At 46.2% G+C, this 20,744-nt stretch overlaps 1 protein-coding gene and 1 long non-coding RNA gene across 3 annotated transcripts; one reads left to right on the top strand and one right to left on the bottom strand.

Annotated features, from left to right (window-relative positions):
- The first annotated feature begins 5,689 nt into the window (after window positions 1–5,689).
- LOC144324962 (uncharacterized) lies at window positions 5,690–15,637 on the top strand. Its single transcript, XR_013390276.1, has 2 exons — window positions 5,690–11,828; window positions 15,537–15,637. It is a non-coding gene; the product is annotated as an uncharacterized LOC144324962 (long non-coding RNA).
- Window positions 15,638–17,315: 1,678 nt separating this feature from the next.
- On the bottom strand, window positions 17,316–20,172 carry LOC114607376 (large ribosomal subunit protein bL32m-like). 2 transcript variants are annotated; one of them, XM_077916539.1, is made up of 3 exons: window positions 19,560–20,172; window positions 18,308–18,489; window positions 17,316–17,939 (listed from the first exon to the last, which is right to left on the bottom strand). In XM_077916539.1, exons 1-3 carry the CDS (start codon window positions 20,155–20,157, stop codon window positions 17,685–17,687), a joined length of 1,035 nt encoding a protein of 344 aa, XP_077772665.1. In that variant the 5' UTR covers window positions 20,158–20,172; the 3' UTR covers window positions 17,316–17,684. The 2 variants fall into 2 exon arrangements, with proteins under 2 accessions (XP_077772665.1, XP_028606353.2); XM_028750520.2 differs by having other exon boundaries at window positions 19,668–20,172.
- Between the last annotated feature and the right edge of the window lie 572 nt (window positions 20,173–20,744).

Below are 20,744 nucleotides of genomic sequence, written 5' to 3'. Positions count from 1 at the left end.
AAGAGAGCTTTTAGCCACCTTTGGCGACCTTCCACCGAGAGAACAACAAGAAATAATTGATAGACTAGAAGTACTTAATCATCAGCTCATACATGTCCAGAAGAACGGAAAAGTCCTGCCCACTTTTCAGGATAACCCTGCCAGCTTTTCGGAGTCGTGTTTTAAGGAAGCAGGAAGTCTTCCATACCATAGTCCAGCTCCTAAACCCATGCCTCTCCCACTTGTGGGCAAAACCCATCGACGCTTGGCAGACCCAGGTTTTGCCTCACAAGTTGGCCTCTCATCCCAACTCTTGATAAATTTTGACTCGCCCTCCAAGAGTCCCCCGCTGAGGAGTGTAACTCAGAGCTCCTTCCACCAAAACAATTCCTTACCATCTAATCCATCAATGCCGGAACTGGAGTCCTCATATTCCCCTGAGCGGCATAGACCCAACATACAAACGGTACCAGTACGCCGAGCATCCCCTGTACCTTCGCCAGCACCAGGTCAGGGGAGTGTTCCACCTACATCAAAAAATGGCCCAGATTTGATTGAAGACCCGGCCGGACATATAAATCAAATGGTTTCATCGGCGACCTTTAGACCTCGCGGTGGGGCAGTCTCAGCAAATCCTGTGGAGTTTCCCACTGAAGTGTCCGCCCTTGGGTTAGCCAGCGGGAGACCCGTTTTGTCGCCCCAGTCAGAATACCTCACTACCAACTTCAAGACTAGGTACCTTCAGCAGGTGCCTGCCACGCAAAGTAAAATAACTGACTTTTTTGTGGGGTCTGCCCTGCCTCCAAAGGACTCACATCTCTCCCTGAAATGACAGCGAATTGGTCACAACAGGAACTCCCCCCTATCAGTCCTCAGCTGGAACATTGCGGGCTGGAGGGGGGAAAAAACTTGATCCAGAATTCTTGGAGTATATTAACCTGTTTCATATCATCTTGTTCCAAGAATCGTGGGAAGTAGAGAAAATTGTCCTAAATGGCTTTGAGCTTTTAGAACTCCCTGCCTGCCCCTCCCTGAAAGGAGGCCGCCCTAAAGGGGGCCTAATAATAGGCATCTCCCTCAACCTACATTCTAAATTTACTCTAGTACAGGCCTTGCCTCCTTACGCCCTTACCGGGCTGATTGCGGGGGGAAAGATCTCACTTCTAGTTACAAATGTTTACTTGCCACCCGGGGGTTCTTCCCCCGAACTGGGCTCTAAATGGGGCTCGCTAGAAGAGCATTTGCTCTCATGCTATGTTAAGTTTCCTAACACCCTGGCCATAATAGGTGGCGATTTTAATGCCCACACAGCAGCAAACTGGGACTCGCTGACCAAAGCCAAATGGTGGGTTACCCCAAACCTTGATAATTATGATCTGGAACATATCATGAGGAGAACTTCTAAAGACCACAGAGTTAATGAGGCTGGAGTACTCCTCTATCAAATGGCCATCCGTTTAAATCTGGTCCCCTTAAATGGCACATGCCTCCCTGATATTCCAGGGGATTTCACTCACCTGAGCGTTAAATCAAACAGCGTCCTCGATTACCTGTTGGTCTCCAGTGATCTACTTAAGTGTATTTCCACCTTTAAGATCGAGAATGTACAATCTAGTGATCATCTTCCCCTTGTAGCCAAGCTTTCCCTGAACTGGCAGTCGGAGGCCCATAGACATGCGACCCAGATGGTAACCAACGAATCTCTCCAAGTAAGAGGAATCAAATGGTCGGAGACCCAGGCTCAAAGGTATCAGGAATTCTTTCAAAAAGAAATTCTCGGGCCCCATCCCAACATAGGCTCTGCCTCGGACGAGCATAGCATAGTGTTGAAACGCTTCCACCATCATACGACTGATCTTACGTCCTTCTTCAGGTTACCACCCAAAATATTAAATCGAAACGAGTATAATTCTCAGTGCAAACAAGCAAGACAGCGCCTTCGTGCTATATATAATGTATATAAGACCTCCGATGCATCTACTCTGCCAGCTAGTTATGCACAAGCCAAGCAAGTTTACAAACGCACGCAGAAAATTGCCAAACGTGAGTGGCAACATAATCGTTGGCAGGCTTTGATTACTGCTTCAAAACCACACAGATCCAGGGAATTCTGGTCTTTGATTAACAGAAGGGTGAGGAAATACCCAAGGGCAGTCATCCCTGCACCGACATGGGAATTGTTCCTGAAGAAATGTTTCTCACAGGCAGATGCTCCCTCCGACCATCTGATGCATCTGTTTACCCACCTACCTATTTGGCCTCCCACCGATCCTGATGAAATAGCCAAGCTAATAGCCCAGCTGAAACCGGGCAAAGCCCCAGGGCCCAACCTGATCCCTGCTGAAGCCATCAAACTACACCCAAAATGGTGGGCTGGCATCTTGGCCAAAACCTTCGATGCAATCAACGCTTCTGGTCTCATCCCCAAAATATGGAAGGAGGCCATTATAGTACCAATTCATAAAAAAGGTTCTCCAATGGAGCCGGAAAACTACCGTAACATCAGCCTCCTTTTGATCATAGGGAAAATTTATGCCAGCTTTTTGCTGACTAAACTATTGCGATGGGTAGATGAGACTAACCAGATTGACCACGAAAAATGCAGGGTTCAGAATTAAACGTTCTACAACCGACCATGCGATAGTTCTTTACCATCTGGCACGGAAGTACTCCTCCCCTCCCCGGGGCTACCTCTGTGCTGCCTTCTTAGATCTAAAGGCAGCCTTTGATAGCGTTCCTAGAAATATTCTTTGGGAGAAACTTGCGAAACAGGGCATTGATAGAAGACTCTTATGGCTTATAAGTCAGCTCCACGAAGGTACCCTTGCCAGAGTGAGACTTACTCCTGCGGGCGACCTCACAAATTCGATACCAATAAACAAGGGAGTGCGCCAAGGATGTATATTGGCTCCCTGCCTATTCAACCTATTCATCAGCGACATGCGAGCACCCCTAGTCAACTCATCTCCAAGTACACACGCGCCTAGACTAGCGGATTACCGCTGTCCACTCCTTTTATATGCGGACGACGCGGTAATTCTATCTTATACACGTGTTGGACTAACCAGAGCTCTGAAGATCTTTGCCACGTATTGTCAACTCAACCAATTAACCATCAACCATGTTAAATCCAAGATTCTGATTTTCGCCAGAAGCCGGAGATTATATGAATGGAAGCTTGGTGGAGCAAAAATAGAGCAAGTCCTAAAATTTCAATACCTAGGAGTTATTTTTCAATACAATTTGGGGTGGAAAGCACAAATTCAACACCTACTTAACAAGGCCAAAACTCTGTCATATGCGCTCCTCCGATTTTTCTTTTCGGATGGAGCTTTGCATGTTCCCTCGGCCCTAAAGGTGTTCAAGGCAAAAGTGGTTGCCGTGCTTGCTTATGCTGCCCCGCTCTGGGCCGTGATGACAGATCTTGCTCCTCTTGAGACTCTGCAAAACCAATTCCTACGTCGGCTCCTGATGCTCCCCCTGTGCGTAAGCAACGCAGCCATGCGACTAGAATTGAAGATCGCATCCTTAGAAACTTGCCTGTGGAAGCAAGTCTTCAATTATTGGTTATCATTGTGGCATAGATTACCAGACCATTACCTTGTCCAATGCTTATGGCGAGATGAATTCTCTAGCCTTTGGACTAGTAGAATTCATGCCAAACTCCTGAGTTATGGACTCTCTCCCTCAGATTCCCTAAAACTAGATCAAATCACTGCTCAAAGACTGATCAGCCAAAGACTGGATGACATCGACTTACAGCGAAATTATACGCTGGGGGGAGGTGTTTGTTCGCCCCAGAACATTGGTATCACTTTAACTTACTGCGTTCCATCATACCTCTCCTCCCTTTCGACTGTTGCCCATAGACTGGCCTTCACCAAAGCGAGGTTTAACGTTTTCCCCTCCAATGTCCTGAGACATAGATTCTCAAAGGGCCAAGCCTCCGCCATGTGCGAATGTGATAAGGAGACGCCAGAGTCGCTCCAGCACATTATGTTCACTTGCCCCTTGTTCAATGTGCCACGGGCAAATTTGTTGGGATCAATCATACAGAAACTAGAGGGTACCCCACCAAAATTCCACCTTGCCCAAATCCTGCAGGATAAGGATACCCATACGACCCTGAAAGTGGCTAGGTTCCTGGTCGCTGTCCTTACCCAAAAGCGACGCCAAGGAGCACTACAAGCTAATTAAGGCATAGTATGCCATCCCATCTTATAGTATTTTAATTGTTATAGTGGTGTTTTAGCGGCTGTTTTTCCCCACGTGCACAAGCTGTTATTTATGTGTTGTTTTTATCTGTATGGGCCTATGGCCGTAATAAATTTTCTTTCTTCTTTCTTCTTCTTCATGTGCACTTACTTTAGAGTAAGCCCCATTGAACTTTGCCCTCTGCAATCTTCTTGAATGCTTTTGTTCAGTACCCTCAGCTTTCTTAGGTAGACCTTTGACAAACTGTTTTGAAGGCCAGCTAACTGCCAAGGATTGCTACAATCATTAAATCACAAAGTTCAAACATTGTCCAGGGCTTCAGGGGAATCTAGCAAAATGATTATTTGACACATAGGCCAACTGTGATTAATTTGGTGTAAGCGCTGAGGAAGGGAGTTTCCCTGCTTTTGTCTGTTTTTTCAGCCATGAGATTAAAGTACGTGCGTTGGATGCTAGGGCTGCAGATTATTTTTCTGACAGATGCTCTGGACCTTTAAGAATGACGCAGCAGGCAGCAATTCAACAGGCAATGCTATCCCTCATCACTTTATGTCCATACAAAGTAAAACTTAAATTTCTGTCTGCCTTGTAGCTGTTAAAAGCTCCATACAACTGTCGGGGAGCGGTGGTGTTAAAATGACAACTATAAACTAGAATTCTGCACAATGTGACAATTGTCTAGGTATGCCTAGGTATGCTATGATATGCCTCAGTTTAATCACTTCTGAACTCGAGACTGGATTAGTTGTTTAGCCTGGTGGGAATTACCCAAAGGGGATGAAAAAGGGGAACCAGGATCATGGTGACAGTTGTACTCACCACCACATGAAATGTGTAAGCCTGGCATTTGCTGGGACTGATGCCTGATAGCATTGGTACCCAGCATGTAGAAGGATAATGGCTAAGGTCACACATGCTATAATTCATATAGAACCTGCTGTGTATCTTCTACTTCAGGGCTGGGGGACCTGCTGCCACCCAGATGTTGCTGGACAACAACCAGGGCTGTCCCAAGACCATTTGCTGCCTGAGACAAAGAACAGGATGGCAATTCCCACCCCCCCACCCCCAATCTGTTTCATAATAAATAATAAAGCATCCATTTTCTTTTCACAAATGGAAAATTCATTTCTTTAGGATGTCCACCTGTCAGGGCCTTCAAATGTTAGGGCTTCCTAAAACACTTTGATGTGCCAAGCCACTTATCTCCTGACCTGAACTGGCCTGGAGACTGCGCCAGTGCGACATGTTCCATGGTGCATGTTCATTTGCTCTCCTTCAACTACCTTTGCTCATCTTGTCTATTTAAAACATAAATCGTTTGAGGTGCAGTCAATTGCTCTAAGGGCTTTCCTCTGGGAAAAAATGTCTCTGGTGCCAGGTCTCTGCTTTGAAGTGCTTAACAAAAGCCCTGAGCAAGTCAGAATGCTTTTAAATCTCTTCTGAATAGTAACCCACCCACTCACACACAACCACTTAGATCAGTGAGAAGCTTCTTTGTCTTCACTTTTTTCCAAACCAGCTAGTTTATATTTGCATTTGGCTTTATTGGTTTTTAAATGCAATTATCCTTGATTTCTCCCTAGAATCTTCTGCATATGTTTAAAACCATGCAGTTAAGCCATGTTCATTGTATTCTAAGGTTCTTTTGCAAGTACACTTCTTAAGTTATGTGCAGAATTTTTGTAAATTCAATACCCCTACTACATGTGGAAGACAATGGCTGGTTCTGTGTGATAGTTGGGGAAATGATTAGAAAGCTCTGACATCTGCTATCTGGAAGGCAATGTCATTATAATCAAAGCCATTAAGTCATCAATAAAGTGAGCTGAATTAAATTACTGGCAGCGGACATCACCCTGCTGAAATCAGTTGCCAATTGATTCTGATGAACAGTGATACAGCATATTTGACAGGAGCAAGAACCCCAGCATTTGTCAGGTCAGCACAGTGAGAAAGTTATATATCCTGATTGCCTGAAAGCGAAGTTCATGTCCTCAATCAGTAGTAATAGCTGCGGATCTAGCTGTTCTAGCTCTGGATCAGGCTTCCTCAAACTTGGTCCTCCAGATGTTTTGAGACTACAATTCCCATCATCCCTGGCCACTGGTCCTGCTAGCTAGAGATCATGGGAGTTGTAGGCAAAAAACATCTGGAGGGTTGAGTTTGAGGAAGCCTGCTCTGGATCCACCTAATATCCAACTGCTGCCTCTGGGTTGTATCTGACTTAATCATACTCGGAGTAGACCATGGATTTCCATGATTCTTCTGAGTATGGTTTAGTTGGCTGCATCTCTCTGAATAAATCAGGGCCTACTTGTTTCATTATCTATCTTACCCATCCCTAAGGTCTGAGTCAGGTAAAAATAAGTTTTACTAATCCAATTAAAATGTCCATTGAAACAGGACAAAAATGAATCCGCTCTTTAAAAATGCACAACTCTATGCTGGCTGAAATGTGATTCCCTAAAGGTGCATTATTGCTTAAAAACACCTCACCTGATATTTCTCTCTCTACATAATATTTTCTTTCTCTACAGAACATGTTTTCCCCTTATACTTTCATAGGGGTAGCCCACCACAGAATTTTGCTTTTTCTAGTAGTTTATCCCTTATAAAACAGCAGTCATGTCTTATCTGCTTAGTTTCAGAACATTTGGGCACCTGAGGTGAACGACAAAATGGTACCTCCCTCCATCCCAGGGAGAAAGGGGCGAGTAGAGATATATACCAGGAACAGAGAGGGGAATATACCTTGGTCAATGCAGGTGACAAATGTTATCTGCTACAATATTGTGAAATGTACAGAATGCTTTGAAACAGGACATGCTAGAAGCAGATTATTTGGTCAATAGCTATTGGCTGAAATAGGTAGCACATTTTCACAACTTCCCAGGCTATAGTTCAAACAAAAATTAAAAGCCGAGGCCTAGTTCAAACATAACACTAAAGCAGTGGTTCTCAAGCCTTTATTTCTGGGCCACAGTTTCAGAATAAAATTGTCTTGAGCCACACTGAATTTTTGAATTGATAAGAAAAACATTAGAAAACACAATTCGGACTGTCCTCAGTATCACTTGATGCTCTTGCTCTCATTTTGAAAAAGATTTCTATACATATTAGGCAAAATTAAAAAAAAAAATACTTGGATACTATACTATACAACAATGAAATGTTGGTGCTTCTTTGATTGTCCTTGAATCTTCCCATCACTCTCCCATCACTTGTCTTCCTCTCCAGCCACACCAGGCTGGTGCACTACACCCTTTGAGAACCACTGCATTAAAGCATAATTTAGTGCTACGTGGATGAGCTTGCTTGAACGTTTGATACGTGATTCAAGGGTAGAGATTGTGAGAAGTCATCTTCCAAAGTAATCCCACCCCGCAAATTTGGAGCCTTCTTGCCTCTAGCCTAGGCATCACCCCTTTTCCTGTCCCCGCTGGAGTCTTCTTTTGCTTGCGCCTGCGGGCTCTCTTCCGGCCAACGCTGCCGATGACAGATCTTAAAACCTTGGGGTCGGTGAGATTCGGCAATCGCAGCACCTTGCGCCTGCTGGACCTTCTGAGCGGAGTGGGTTGTGTCTTGCTCCTCGTGAAGTAGGGTGAAATGTGAGGAGTGTTGCAAGCCGGTGCAGAGGCAGAAGGTCTGGCCGAGTTGGTAGAGCACGGCTTCTCTGTCAGAGGCTTCTTCCTAACCCAGTGGAACACCAGTATCATACGCCTCTTAGATGGGTTGGACATGCTGAAGAAGGTGCTGGAGGCCCAAAGACCAGGGTGACTTCCAAGCGGAGGACGCAGCAGACAGTTCCCTATCAATGATGCCAAATCCAAACAAATGTTAGCTCCAGTCTTCTTAAATCGATCCAGCAATTATGAACGTTAAATAAGGGATTAATTCCTCAGGCAGTATGAAAAGACTTTCTGTGGCTTTTCAATAGATGGGAGCCCCCAACTACTGCCACTGTTGACAGCCTGTTGCCCCTTTTAACTCTGCTTGAATGGGTTATGTCACAATGGTTCCTTCATCAGGTGCTTGTGAGCATGAAAATGTTGTTGGGAGTTTCAGCAATGAAGGCTCAGGCATAACATACTGTTTGAAAGTCTGAACATTTCCTCTTTTTTTATTTAACAAAATTTATATACCACTTTTATAATTTATATACAAATTTTTGAGAGGGGAATATACCTTGGGATCTGCTGCCTCTGTGGATTCTGCCACCTGAGGCAGTTGCCTCACCTTGCCTCATGGGTAGGCTGGCCCTGGTAGGACTGGCTATTGCTAGCATTATCCACAGTCATCACTTCTGCCACTGGAGCCCATTAACTAGAGCAGTGTTTCCCAACCTTTTTTGGGCAAAGGCACACTTGTTTGATGAAAAAAATCTCGAGGCACACCACCATTACAGCCCCGTGACGTCAGCGCGCAGCGTCACTTGAGCTCCTTCTCCTGCTCGTTCAGGGCCGCAGTGGCGTAGCGTGGGTTGTCAGCACCCGGGGCAATGCAAGTAATTTGCGCCCCCTAACCCGTGGATTTGCGCCCCCTAACACTAACCCCCAGATGTTGCGCCCGGTGTGGCCGCCCCCCCCTGCACCCCCCACGCTAGGCCACTGATCCATAGCTAAAAGCAGAAGTTGACAAATGTGTCCTGTTTTTTGCTCTTCAAAATATGGCAACCCGAAGACCCCCAGGGACCGTCCAACCAGCCTAGGAAGTGTGCTCTGGTCGCGGGGGAGGAGACACGAGGCATTGCCATCCACACCTGGAATTGAGGAGGAGCTGGAAAGGTCCTTTGGTTTCACACCCAGGACCCATTTTTTCTCTCTTCTTTTGAGAAAGGGGTGGGAAACGGGATTTGGAGGGCGCATGTGTGCGCGTAGCTGAGCTCCAGTTGCTCTGGGCATTTCTGGACGGCACCGGTAGCGTCTCTCCTAACCCCTCCCCAACCCGGTCTCCACCCCCCCCCCCCCGCCCAAAGGCTTCCCCCTACCTGGCCAAAGTTCCACCCGAAGCTGGAGATGCGGTTCGCGCTGCCCACGAAGAGGACGCCGAACTCGGAGAGGACGTATTCCTTGCGCTCAGCGCAGCGGCGCAGCTAGCCGCTCAGGGGCCCGGGGCGGCGTGCACGTCCTGCAGCCAGGGGCGAGTGCCATGGGGGCGAGCCATGGCAGGTTGCGCTGCGTGGAGCCTCGCTGCAGCCTCCCCCTCAGCTGTAGGGAGGCTGAGGCGGTGGGCAGAGGCCAGAGCGGAGCTTGCGGGCAGTTCGCCCGCAGACGCATGGCTCAGGCACGCTGCAGGCGCCGAGGTGTGGCGCCCAGTGCCCCCCGCCTCGCCTAGCTACCAGTGGCATAGGAAGGGGTCTGCGGTGGGTGCGGGGCTGAAAGGACAGACAAGGCTCCAACAACCACCCCCACCGCCAAGTCCGCCGGTCCTGCAATCCCTTGCACGCTGACTTGGAAGTACAGTGGTACCTCGGGTTACATACGCTTCAGGTTACAGACTCCGCTAACCCAGAAACCTCGGGAGGGGCAGAGAGCTGCGAGTGCGCCCCCCGCAGATGTTGCGCCCGGTGCGGCCGGCCCCCCCTGCACCCCCCATGCTACGCCACTGCAGGGCCGGGTCACCGCCGTGAGGGAAGGGCGCCGGGGCGCTGCTGCTGCTGCTGCCGCCGCCGCTCCCGGCAGGCATGGGCCCAGCTGAGGCGGCGGCGGCTGTTGTGGTGGTGGCGGCGATAGCGGGCGGAGGAGGGGGCGGCGGCGGGGCCGAGGTGGCCGGCGGCGGCGGGGGAGGCGGCGGCGGGTGGAGCAGGAGGGCGGCCGAGGCCGGTGAGGGAGTAGGGTTGCCCGGGGCTTGAGGAGCCGTCGCCGGGAGTTGCTGCTGCTGCTGTTGCTGCTGCTGCCCGGACATGCCGGCCTCCTCCTCGTCCGCTGTCTCGCGCTCCTCCCTTTTGCGCGCGCTGCCCCGCCGCCGCCCCATTGGCCGGATCCTGTCAGCTGATCCTGTGTTATTTCCTGTGTGTGTGTGTGAGGGGAGAATGGAGAGAGAAACCTCGGCACCACCACCGCGGAGCCGCCCCCGGCTCGACGCGGATCCTCGCCGCCGCCGCCCCACCTCTCGCCGCCCGACTCGCCCGCCTCCCTCCCACGGCACACCAGGCAAGGTCTCGCGGCACACTACTGTGCCGCGGAACACCGGTTGGGAAACACTGAACTAGAGGGCAGTGAAATTCTTTATAGTAGGAAGGTGTTTATTATGAATTTGTGGTGAACTCTACTCCAGAGCTAGGGGACTTTTCCAACTGGGAGGCTGGATCCTGAGGTTGCCAACCAGGCTTTTGCACTTGCCAACATCAGCTGCTTACAAACCCCACTTTAGGCAAGGAGCCATTTTCCTATGACACTCGGGGGAAATGGTCTCATGTTGGCCTCATTAGTCCTACACATTGGAGATTCCCAGCTGCTGCTCTAACCAACAGAAAAAGAGACTTCCAAGACAGAAGAGAACTCCATTCATTACAAAGTTTCCTTCTGTGATTCTGCATACTTTCCCCTCTTGAGGACCTCTGCTAATTTTGTTTTTCTAGTGTAACTGACAATGCATTCTTCAGGCTCACTTTTCTATTACCCCTTCTCTTGGATTATCTTATTCCTTTCTGTGTGTTTCATGAAGCATGGAGAGTAGCCCAATTCATCTTATCTTCTTCACTTGCCAGGACCATGGAATACAGTAGCACAACTACAGGAGTAAGATTTAATTGAGATACCCTGTAGAGCCACAAGTCACATAGAAATAAGTTATATTGTCTCTGGAAAATATATTTGCAGCACACTTTTAAAAAGTAATGACTTGTAATGCTTTTCCTTCCTAGTCGTGCTGAAGAACAAACAAGAATAGCCTTGTCATATGAAACCAAGGCTTCTATAACTTGCAATTCCTCAGTTAACCTTCAAACAAGTTTTTATAAGTTATCTGCCAAACCACTGAAATAATTTTTTTTTCGGGGGGGGGGGGGAAATACAGCATCACACCATTCCGTCTGTACAGTGGTACCTCAGTTTTCAAACGTAATCCGTTCAAGTTCCGAAACATTTGAAAACCGAAAACTGAAAGTAGAAGCCTCAAAACGGAAGCCTCAATACAGAAAACTCAAAACAGAAGCTGGATTTCCTGTTTGACTTCTGTGGCGCGTTAGAAAACTGAGGCATTTACTTCCAGGTTTTCGGCATTTGAGTTCCGAAACATTCAACTACGGAGATGTTAAAAAACTGAGGTACCACTGTAAAGTAAAGGACCCCTGACCATTAGGTCCAGTCGTGACCGACTCTGGGGTTGTGGCGCTCATCTCGCTTTATTGGCCGAGGGAGCCAGCGTACAGCTTCCGGGTGATGTGACCAGCATGACTAAGCCGCTTCTGGTGAACCAGAGCAGCGCATGGAAACACCGTTTACCTTCCCACCGGAGTGGTACCTATTTATCTACTTGCACTTTGATGTTCTTTCAAACTGCTAGGTTGGCAGGAGCTGGGACCAAGCAACAGGAGCTCACCCCATTGTGGGGATTCGAACCACCGACCTTCTGATCAGCAAGTCCTAGGTTCTGTGGTTTAACCCACAGCGCCACCCGTGTCCCACGAGGTACCACTGTATTCCTATAAAAATAGAAAAAGTTCAAATATCAGCCTATATTTACAGATTACCTGGGTGGTTATTTCATATGTTGCCATTTCCCCTTATTCTTATAGCTCACACTATGGGCTGTTCTTTTAAAGATAGCGCCTGTGGGGCCTGTGTGGTTTTTCAGAAACGAATAGCAGCTGATGAAAGTGACTCCAATTCAGCTAAGGATAGTCACAACTAAGGTCCACTGGAAACCTAAGCTGTGGTCCTATAACCATTTACCAGACTATAAGCCTCAAAGGAACTTGCTTTTTAGTTAACATTCATACAATGTACCATATTTTTCGCCCTATAGGACGCACCGGCCCATAGGACGCACCTAGATTTTGGGGGGGGGGGAAATAAAGCAAAAAAATTTCCCCCCCCAGAGTGGCTCCCGGAGCTTGTGGGGCTGGGGGTGGGGGAAGCCCGAGCTTCCCCCGCCCCCAGAGCGGGTCGGAGAGCACTGGCGAAGGTGAGCGCACGTTCGCCATCGCTCTCGGAGCTTGCGAGGCTGCGGGCGGGGGAAGCCGGAGCTTCCCCCGATCCCAGCCCCCAGAACGGGTCCCAGAGCGATGGCGAAGCTGCGCGCAGTTTTGGCATCGCTCTGGGAGCTTGCCGGGCTGGGGGGATAGCTTCCTGAAGCCTGGAGAGCAAGAGGGGTCGGTGTGCACCGACCCCTCTCGCTCTCCAGGCTTCAGTGAAAGCCTACATTTGCCCCATAGGACACACACACATTTCCCCTTCATTTTTGGAGGGGGAAAAGTGCGTCCTATAGGGCGCAAAATACGGTACATTAAGTTCCATTCCCAAGCAGGTTCTCTCTGGGCTCACCCACACTCCTGCTTGTCCTACGCTTGGGAAGCGTGGGCCCAGGTGGTTTTTGACTTGTCCTGCGCTTTCTAGGCACAGGTCTGAGCATTATTGCCTTTGCCCCACTGCTTTCCCCTGGGAAACCCTCTCTTTAGTGCTCAATCAGAGCCAATGGCGTCATGGAAAACCTGATTGCCCTTTGTTCTGCTCCAGTGCTAAGCTGTGGGTTTTCCCAGGGGAAAGCGGCAGGGCAAGCAGAAGTGTGGATGAGGCCTCTGTTTACTATGGCTTACTCAGAGGAAATTAGTCATGACTAATTTTACCTAGATTAAGAGTATTTCTTAGCAAGGCAATGCTGTTTAAATCGATCACACTTTTGTGGCACAGTGAACAGTTCTTTGTGTAAATACGTTTTTAGGAAAAGATAAACTTCCGAGTTTGGAGTTGCAATAATTAGAGCTCATCCAATTAAAATATAATCTTCTACCCTACATCAAGCCTTTTCACAATGGTCTGTACTTTCTTCAGTGGAAACGTAGGGATCCATTCCTGGTTGCTCCCAGTAAAGCAGTGTCAAATATAATGGGACTCTTGGGTGCAGCTTTACCTTCTGATTTCCTTGCTCTCTTTTCTGATTCCTTTATGCTTCATGCAACAAACTGTGTATTTGTTCAATTAGCTTTATTAAGTGGTCACTGTTTCCTGCATTATTAAAATCAAGATAAAATACTCCTGTTCATTACTTAATAACGTAATACACTTCCATTCTATTGCCCCACTAGCTTTTTTGTTTTTCCTTTTTTGTTTTTTTAAAAAAGGGTTAATTGGTTTATAGTATCCATGATCAATTGTATTTTAAAATTCCTTATTATGATTTTGTAAAAACAAATTTGCATTTTATGGATAGCACCGCCCACCTGTAAAAAATAAATGAAACGGCCTCTGAGCTTTAAGAGCATTAATATTCCAGCACTTTTGAACTGCAGGCTGGACAAAAGATGCCCTGGAATTTCCTTTGGTATTGCTAACAGCAAGAGCCGTTCTCCCGCTGCTTAGGGAGGCAAACATACAACTGGGAGTTGCACCTGCATCTGAACTTCTGGAGGAATGCTAAACGTGGAACAGGAACAGCTGTAGCTATCTTTGGAAAAGCTGCATGACCTTCAGAGCCAATCCTCTTGGTCTTTTCTCAGAAGGATGCTTGCATGTTCCCCCACTATTTTTGTGGATTTCTGAGCATTTGCCAGCATCTTGAAAAAGCAATTGGAAAAGCATCCCTTGGTTTACCTCTATAGCAGGAAATTACCAATATACTTCCTATGTGGCAAAATGCACAGGAAATGTATTTTGCCACATAGCAAAACTCCTTTATTGTAAAGCTTAACCACCTGTGAAGCTGTCACCAGTAAGGATCCCCCAGTTATGGAGTGTGTATGCTCAGGCATGTATAGATATACATGCATGAGGATTAAATGCTGTTGTAAAATGAAAGTGAAGGATATAAATGTTGCATGTTGCATGTCTAACTTTTGGAAACAATGCTTTCTCCTCTCCTACAGTTGCGTAAATATTTTACCATACCATGAATTAAAAATTATGATGGTCACCAGGGCCACAGACAAAATTGCCTTAGGGACTTAATCCAGTTCGTAAGACACCAACTGGCTATCCCTCATATACCATCACTCAACTATGTCATCCAGTTGCAAAAGGAATTGAAAACATATCTCCAATCGAAGCTATCACATGCCCACATTTATCAGAATGGACTTCTGATAAATCTATGTATTATAGTAACTAAACCTTGGGGTCAACAATCACATTTTCTCTTAATTATTCCCAATGCAGTTAATTACACTTGCAGATTTTTCACTAGCATCATCATGGACTATGTTGGTATTGTAGTCTGAAATAACTAGAGATTCACTGCCACCTATTGCTTTGAAAGGTGTAATTCATTTCAGTTAACACATGGTGGGTCATAGAGGATTGTGCCATAGAGAAGGTTGTAGTTTGTATGAATGACGAGCATAATCCAGTTTTACTCCTTCAGAACTAAAACTCACAAAAAGATAATGTAGAATATCAAGACAGACCATTAAGTTTTATAGAGCCCCCGTAGAACAGTAGACATGAGCCATAAACCCCTGGTTTAATCTTCCTCTTGGCCATGTCACTAGCTGATTTTACCCAAGCCACCACCTCTCTCAGTAGAACATAGGACATGGACTGACACTTAACAGGGTTTTTATAAGGATCAGTGAAATATATGTGAAGCATCAAATACTAATAAAATGTTGTACATAAATATTCAGTATTACCTAATGTTCACTCATATCTCTGACGTATTAGCGATCTATCCATCTCATCTCTCTCTGCACACACAAACACGGCTACCTCCTAATCTGGCCCTTATATGGATCAAGCATTTGGTTATTATACTCCTGTTATATCTCAAATCTACATTCCCAGTACAGCTATTCAGAATAATGTTCTGTAGTTTTCCAAAGGCCAGTAACTGAATGGAAATGAAAAGATTACTGGATAAACTATGGAACGAAAGGTTAAAATTTACGGCCTGTACTGCATTAAAAGAAAATGTTATGAAAATGGTATATAGATGGTATATAACACCAGTGAAGTTAGCAAGAGTGTATAAAGTGTGTAATAAATGTTGGAAATGTAAAGAAAAGGAAGGGACTTTTTATCATATGTGGTGGAAATGTAAGAAGGCGAAAGGCTTCTGGGAAATGATATATAACGAATTGAAAAAAATGTTGAAATATACATTTGTTAAGAAACCAGAGGCATTTTTGTTAGGAATGGTAGGAAATGAAATAAACAGAAAAGATTACAAGCTTTTTCTATACGCAGTAACAACGGCAAGAATACTGCTAGCCCAAAAATGGAAACAAGAATTACCGTCGATGGAAGAATGGAGAATGAAGTTAATGGAATACGCAGAACTTGATAAACTAACAGGAAGGATCCGAGGCCAACGAGACCACAGATTCACTGAAGACTGGAGTAAATTTGTAGACTATTTGAAAAGTATTTGCGATGAACAATTAACATTTGTAGGTTTGCAAGAGGCTCTGTGAAAATAATATTAGAAATATTGTGGAAAAGGGAATAAGAGGGAGGAGGTTTTTAATAAAAGGCAATATTAGATTAAGAAATGCGGAAGAAGGACTAAAACAGAGGATTTGCAGAAGAGCTGAGGGAACTCCAAAAAATGTATTTGTGAAAAATTGTGTTATGTGTTTTTATACTTTTGTATTGTAAAATGAATAAAAAATAATTTAAAAAAAAGGAAATGAAAAGATTACAAGGAAAGTAAAGAAAGGAGTAAACACGGACTGGCTGTTGCTCATACATGTATGCCATACCCTCCAACGTTCCTCAGATGAAAAAAGGGACATTTCTCACTCCTCCCAACTGAACCTCCTTCAGCTCTTTATTTACAGGTTCCTAGTCATGATGGATGTAGAAAATATTAGAAAAATAGGAAGTATCAAAGGAGCTAAGGCTGCCGTGAAGCCTTGAAACTCCCCCGCTATTCCAACACCTTCTAGTCTTGCTTCATAATGTCTCATCTCTTCCTATTCCTTCTATACCCAGTTCCTGCTAAGTAACTCAAAATTCTGCAAAATATCAACCATGTACAGTGGTACCTCGGGTTACAGACACTTCAGGTTACAGACGCTTCAGGTTACAGACTCCGCTAACCCAGAAATAGTACCTTGGGTTAAGAACTTTGCTTCAGGATGAGAACAGAAATCATGCAGCGGCAAGTGGCAGCAGGAGGCCCCATTAGCTAAAGTGGTGCTTCAGGTTAAGAAGAGTTTCAGGTTAAGAACAGACCTCCAGAACGAATTAAGTTCTTAACCCGAGGTACCACTATAGTCATAAAACCAAACACATCTATGTTGATTTGTTTATTTTTATTTAGAGCACAAAATGGGTGTTTACTTGGGACAGAGTTCTTATTTTTCCCCTGCCAGAGTAACTTTGTTATTTGAACTGATGGATAAGAAGCTAAACAACTGTACGTGGTAGGTGCAAATGTCACTTGGTAGAAAACAGTAAGTTTTACATGCATTACAAACAAGGATTTTTTCTAAAGTCTGTATCATGGGAAAATATTGGCCCTTATAAGAGATGAAAGTTGATGAGCTCAGTAATAGGATTCTCAAAGAATAGATGGGAAAAAGTTAAACTCCAAGCCCACAATGCAGATACAACATGGTACAGTACTTCAATGTCATCTAATCAATGAGATTAAATTTGTGTCACTAGTGGGTGAATCAATGAAATGATGTTGGTTTAAGAAGTGCTTCGTGCATACTCAAGTTATGGTTCAGACTATTAACGTAGTTGTCCTTTTCATTAAATATTCTCAAAGGACCTCACAAACACAACTAGCTATTTTACAAGCTTCTAAATGGAAACAGATGTTAAAGAGCTGTCACTATTTAGATGTAGCCAGTAGCAATGAAAGAACAAGACCACCTCTCAGCCATTGGGCTCCAACTCAGCAAGAGATCCATGTCAACTCACTTCATTGCTCTACTTGACTTCTTACATTCTCACAATCCTCACCTCCTCATAGCTCAAAATTTCACAGAATTTCAAATGGAACCACGCACAGTATTTATTATAATGCTGAATATGCTTAATTTCATTTACAAATACAGTTTAAATCCATGGTTCCCCCCCCCAATGCACAGTACAGTGTAATATGACCAAATAGATGCTGTAAGAATCTGCTCCTGCAAATGATTGACTTTGCTTAACCAACTTTAATACAATGACAAAATCAGCTAGGTTTACATTAGCTAAATTAGCCATCCAGCTAACATTTAAAGTACAGCACTGATGCTGTACTACAATGGCAAATTAAAAAATACAATTTAAATTTACCCTTTCTGGGGATAAGTGTTATCAGTAGCATTTTTTTCAGCTATTTTTATTCTGCGAGATCAAGGATTTTGCGACCAAAGATTCCACTGTGCTACATAATCAGTCCTGTGTGAACCAAGATGGGCGCTTCCTTGTTCGTTCTATGATCCGCTTGCCTTCATCTTCATCTCTAGCTTTCTCTCCCTCATACAGTACAACAGTCTCTACAGGTGGAGCCTTATGTGGTCCTCCCTCCTGTGCCCATATTTCTTTCCTTATGGCAACTGTCTCCCGTTTAACCTTTGCATAACAATAGCCACAAAGAATATGCTTCAGTTTCAGGTTGCCACACTGAGGACAGACGTCAATGTTTCGCTAAAGACAAGAAAGAAAACAAAACGTTGGGCAATGAACAATTTAAAAAGAGAGATTTCACAAATGCTAAGAGCCATGTAGGGCAATGGCTATCTCATTACCATTGTGATATAATACATTGTTTTCCAGCAACCTGAGAAATTGCTCATGTCAAGTAGTATACATAAAGGTTTAAGTTTTCAAAATGCAATACCATCCCATTTTAAAGATTCAGCACAGGAGCTGCAGACATATTTTAAATGAAAAATTTCCTGTGGTAAATTTACAATACCAATGTGAATAAATAAGAAATCACAAGCATCTTGAGAGCATTGAAGAATAGAAAATCTACAAAAATAAAGAAAGACAACAGAAATGTGATGAGTTACCTTTATTTTTATAAGGTTCCTAGGATTCCTTCGCCTGCAGCGATTTACTTCAATGGTCCGCCTTGATTTTGGGGCTGCCATCCAAAATATGCTGTCTAGAAAGCTTGGAGTCTCCTTACTTTCAGCATTCTCTTCTGTAGGTTCAGGCAAAAAACCTGGACCCTGAATTGCTAAAGCAGGAGCTTAAAGACAAATACAAATAACTTAGTTACAAATAATTTAGATGTGGTAATTTGCTTACCTTTATTAATTAGATACAATATTTCATGAAGTGGTTTTGCTCAATGAGACTCTTACTTCCAGGTTTGTCGCTCGAGCATGCGTAGAAGTGCTAAATCGCACTTCACACATGCGCAGAAGCACAAATTGTTCCGCACACGCAGATGCGGCGCTTTGCCCTTTGGCGCTTTGACTAGCGGCCGGGGCTCTGGAACGGATCCCAGCCGCAAAACAAGGTACAACTGTACTGCAATAATTCCAGGACCGCCTCTCTCCAGTTGCTCTGGTCTGCCATGAGCAAGATAAAGCGAATAACAAATTTAACCAGTAACAATAGATAACTGACAGTAACAACTGTAGTGGTTCAAGTTATGTTAGTAATGGTTTCCATAACCATCATGCTTCAAAGTAGGTTTGTGAATTTTTCCTCGATTTTGCTGTTTTATCTTTTTGTAAACCACTTTGTGGTATGTGTGTGTGTGTGTGTGTGTGTGTGTATATATTCAAACGGCACATAATTTTTACAAAATATGTAAGTAGAATACCATATTGGCCTGAATATAAGCCTCTTTACCCCCCAAATTCCAACTATGAAAAGTTAACGTGTGGCTTATCTTCGCGACCTTCCGGTATGCAGCCAGGAGCGGGCAAAGCGGCGCCCACCTGGCACGTGGAGAGAGCGAGGAAGGGGAAAGGCCGCCAGCAACGCAGCACAGCTCCCCGCTCGCCGGCCAGTATGCAGCCAACAGCAGCAAGGAATGGAGCAGCTTATATGCCAGTATTTTTTCTTTCCCCCCTCCAATTTTAAAGGTGCGGCTTATATTCTGGCCAATACAGTAAATAACACGGGTGATGGGTGGGTAACAAATCTTATAAATAAATAGTTTTCAGGATCCAGCCCCCTCTGCAAAAAACAAACAACATTCGGGGCAGTTCCCACCAGCATAAAAAGGAAAGCAAGAACAAAAGAGTGCAAATCCTTCCCGCCCCAAGTAAAGCGGCGTCTCCAGCGGCGCTTGTCCTCAAAGGGCACCTGGGTTTCCAGCTGACGGGGGCTGGACAGAAGCAGCTGGAAAGGCAAGCCTGGGGGGCGAAGCCCCTGGAGAGCCGCCCCGGAGGAGGAGACGGAGCCAGGACCTACCCCCGGGCGGGCTGCGGCAGCCCAGCTGGGACCAGCAGCTTCGGAGGAAGCCTTGGATCCGAGGCAAAGGACACGGGAAGACCAGCAGCAGCGCGGCCGCCGCCATCTTGACCGGCCCTCCGCCTTCGCGGCGCGATAACGCGCCTGTCAGGATCAGCCGCGCTGAGGGCGCTGGGAAACCGAGTCGTCCTTCTCTTTGGCGGCGTTTCCGCCAAGCCACTTGGCGAGAGAGCTGGACTACATGTCCCAGCACGCCCTCCTGTAGCTCCTGAGGGCGAGGCACCGGTTCCCGGCATGCATAGCAGAGGGAACCAATTCTGTTAGCAAGGGATGACGGGAGTTGTAGTCCAACAACGTTTGATGGCGGGTACGAACGGCCCAAGGTTGAGAAAGGCTGCCATAGAGTTTCGCGGCTTTCGAGAGTTCCCGGAAGTTCAATCTGTTCATGGTTCTGTCGTCGGCGCTCTACATGTTTTCTCTTTTTGCGCATGCGCTGTAAAACAACACGCAGCGCGCGTGCGCAGCCTCCGAAAGTGGGCGGAGACGGTTATGCAGGGAGGGCGGGGCGAGGGGGTTCAATCGCGCTGGTCAAAATGGCGGAACGCGGGTACAGCTTCTCCCTCACCACTTTCAGGTAAGGCGCGGTGTCCCCTCAGGGGCGGCAGGGCGGGCGCAGGAGGCCCGGGGCGCTGTCCTTTAATGAGGGGGGGGATTATGGGGCCTCTGGAGGGGCTCCGTCTCCTTGCCCTTGAGGCGGAGGGAGAGGCGAGGTTTTTGCGGAGTCACCGCTGGCGCTTCTCGCCTCTCGCTCGGAGGAGAAAGCGGCGCGTGTGGAAACTGCCGCAGGTTTCTGGCGCGGATCCCGCATCCCCATCAGACATGCTTGAGGGGATGCGGGTTTCCCAGCAGCCTGGTCCTGAGCACTTTGCACCTGCCTGTTGGCCGCTGGCGACCGAGTGAAGATGCCGGGTGTCAGGATGGCCCCCGAGGTCTCCGGAGGCGCATACCTGGGGATCACACATTAATGCCACACCTTGTAGAATTCTGTCAGTTGCATTTTATCTGCACAGTCAGAAT

Source organism: Podarcis muralis, chromosome 12 (assembly GCF_964188315.1).
Source record: "Podarcis muralis chromosome 12, rPodMur119.hap1.1, whole genome shotgun sequence".
NCBI classification, from domain to species: domain Eukaryota; kingdom Metazoa; phylum Chordata; class Lepidosauria; order Squamata; family Lacertidae; genus Podarcis; species Podarcis muralis.
Note: the sequence above shows the minus strand (reverse complement) of the source record. Positions and strands in the feature narration are given on the sequence as shown.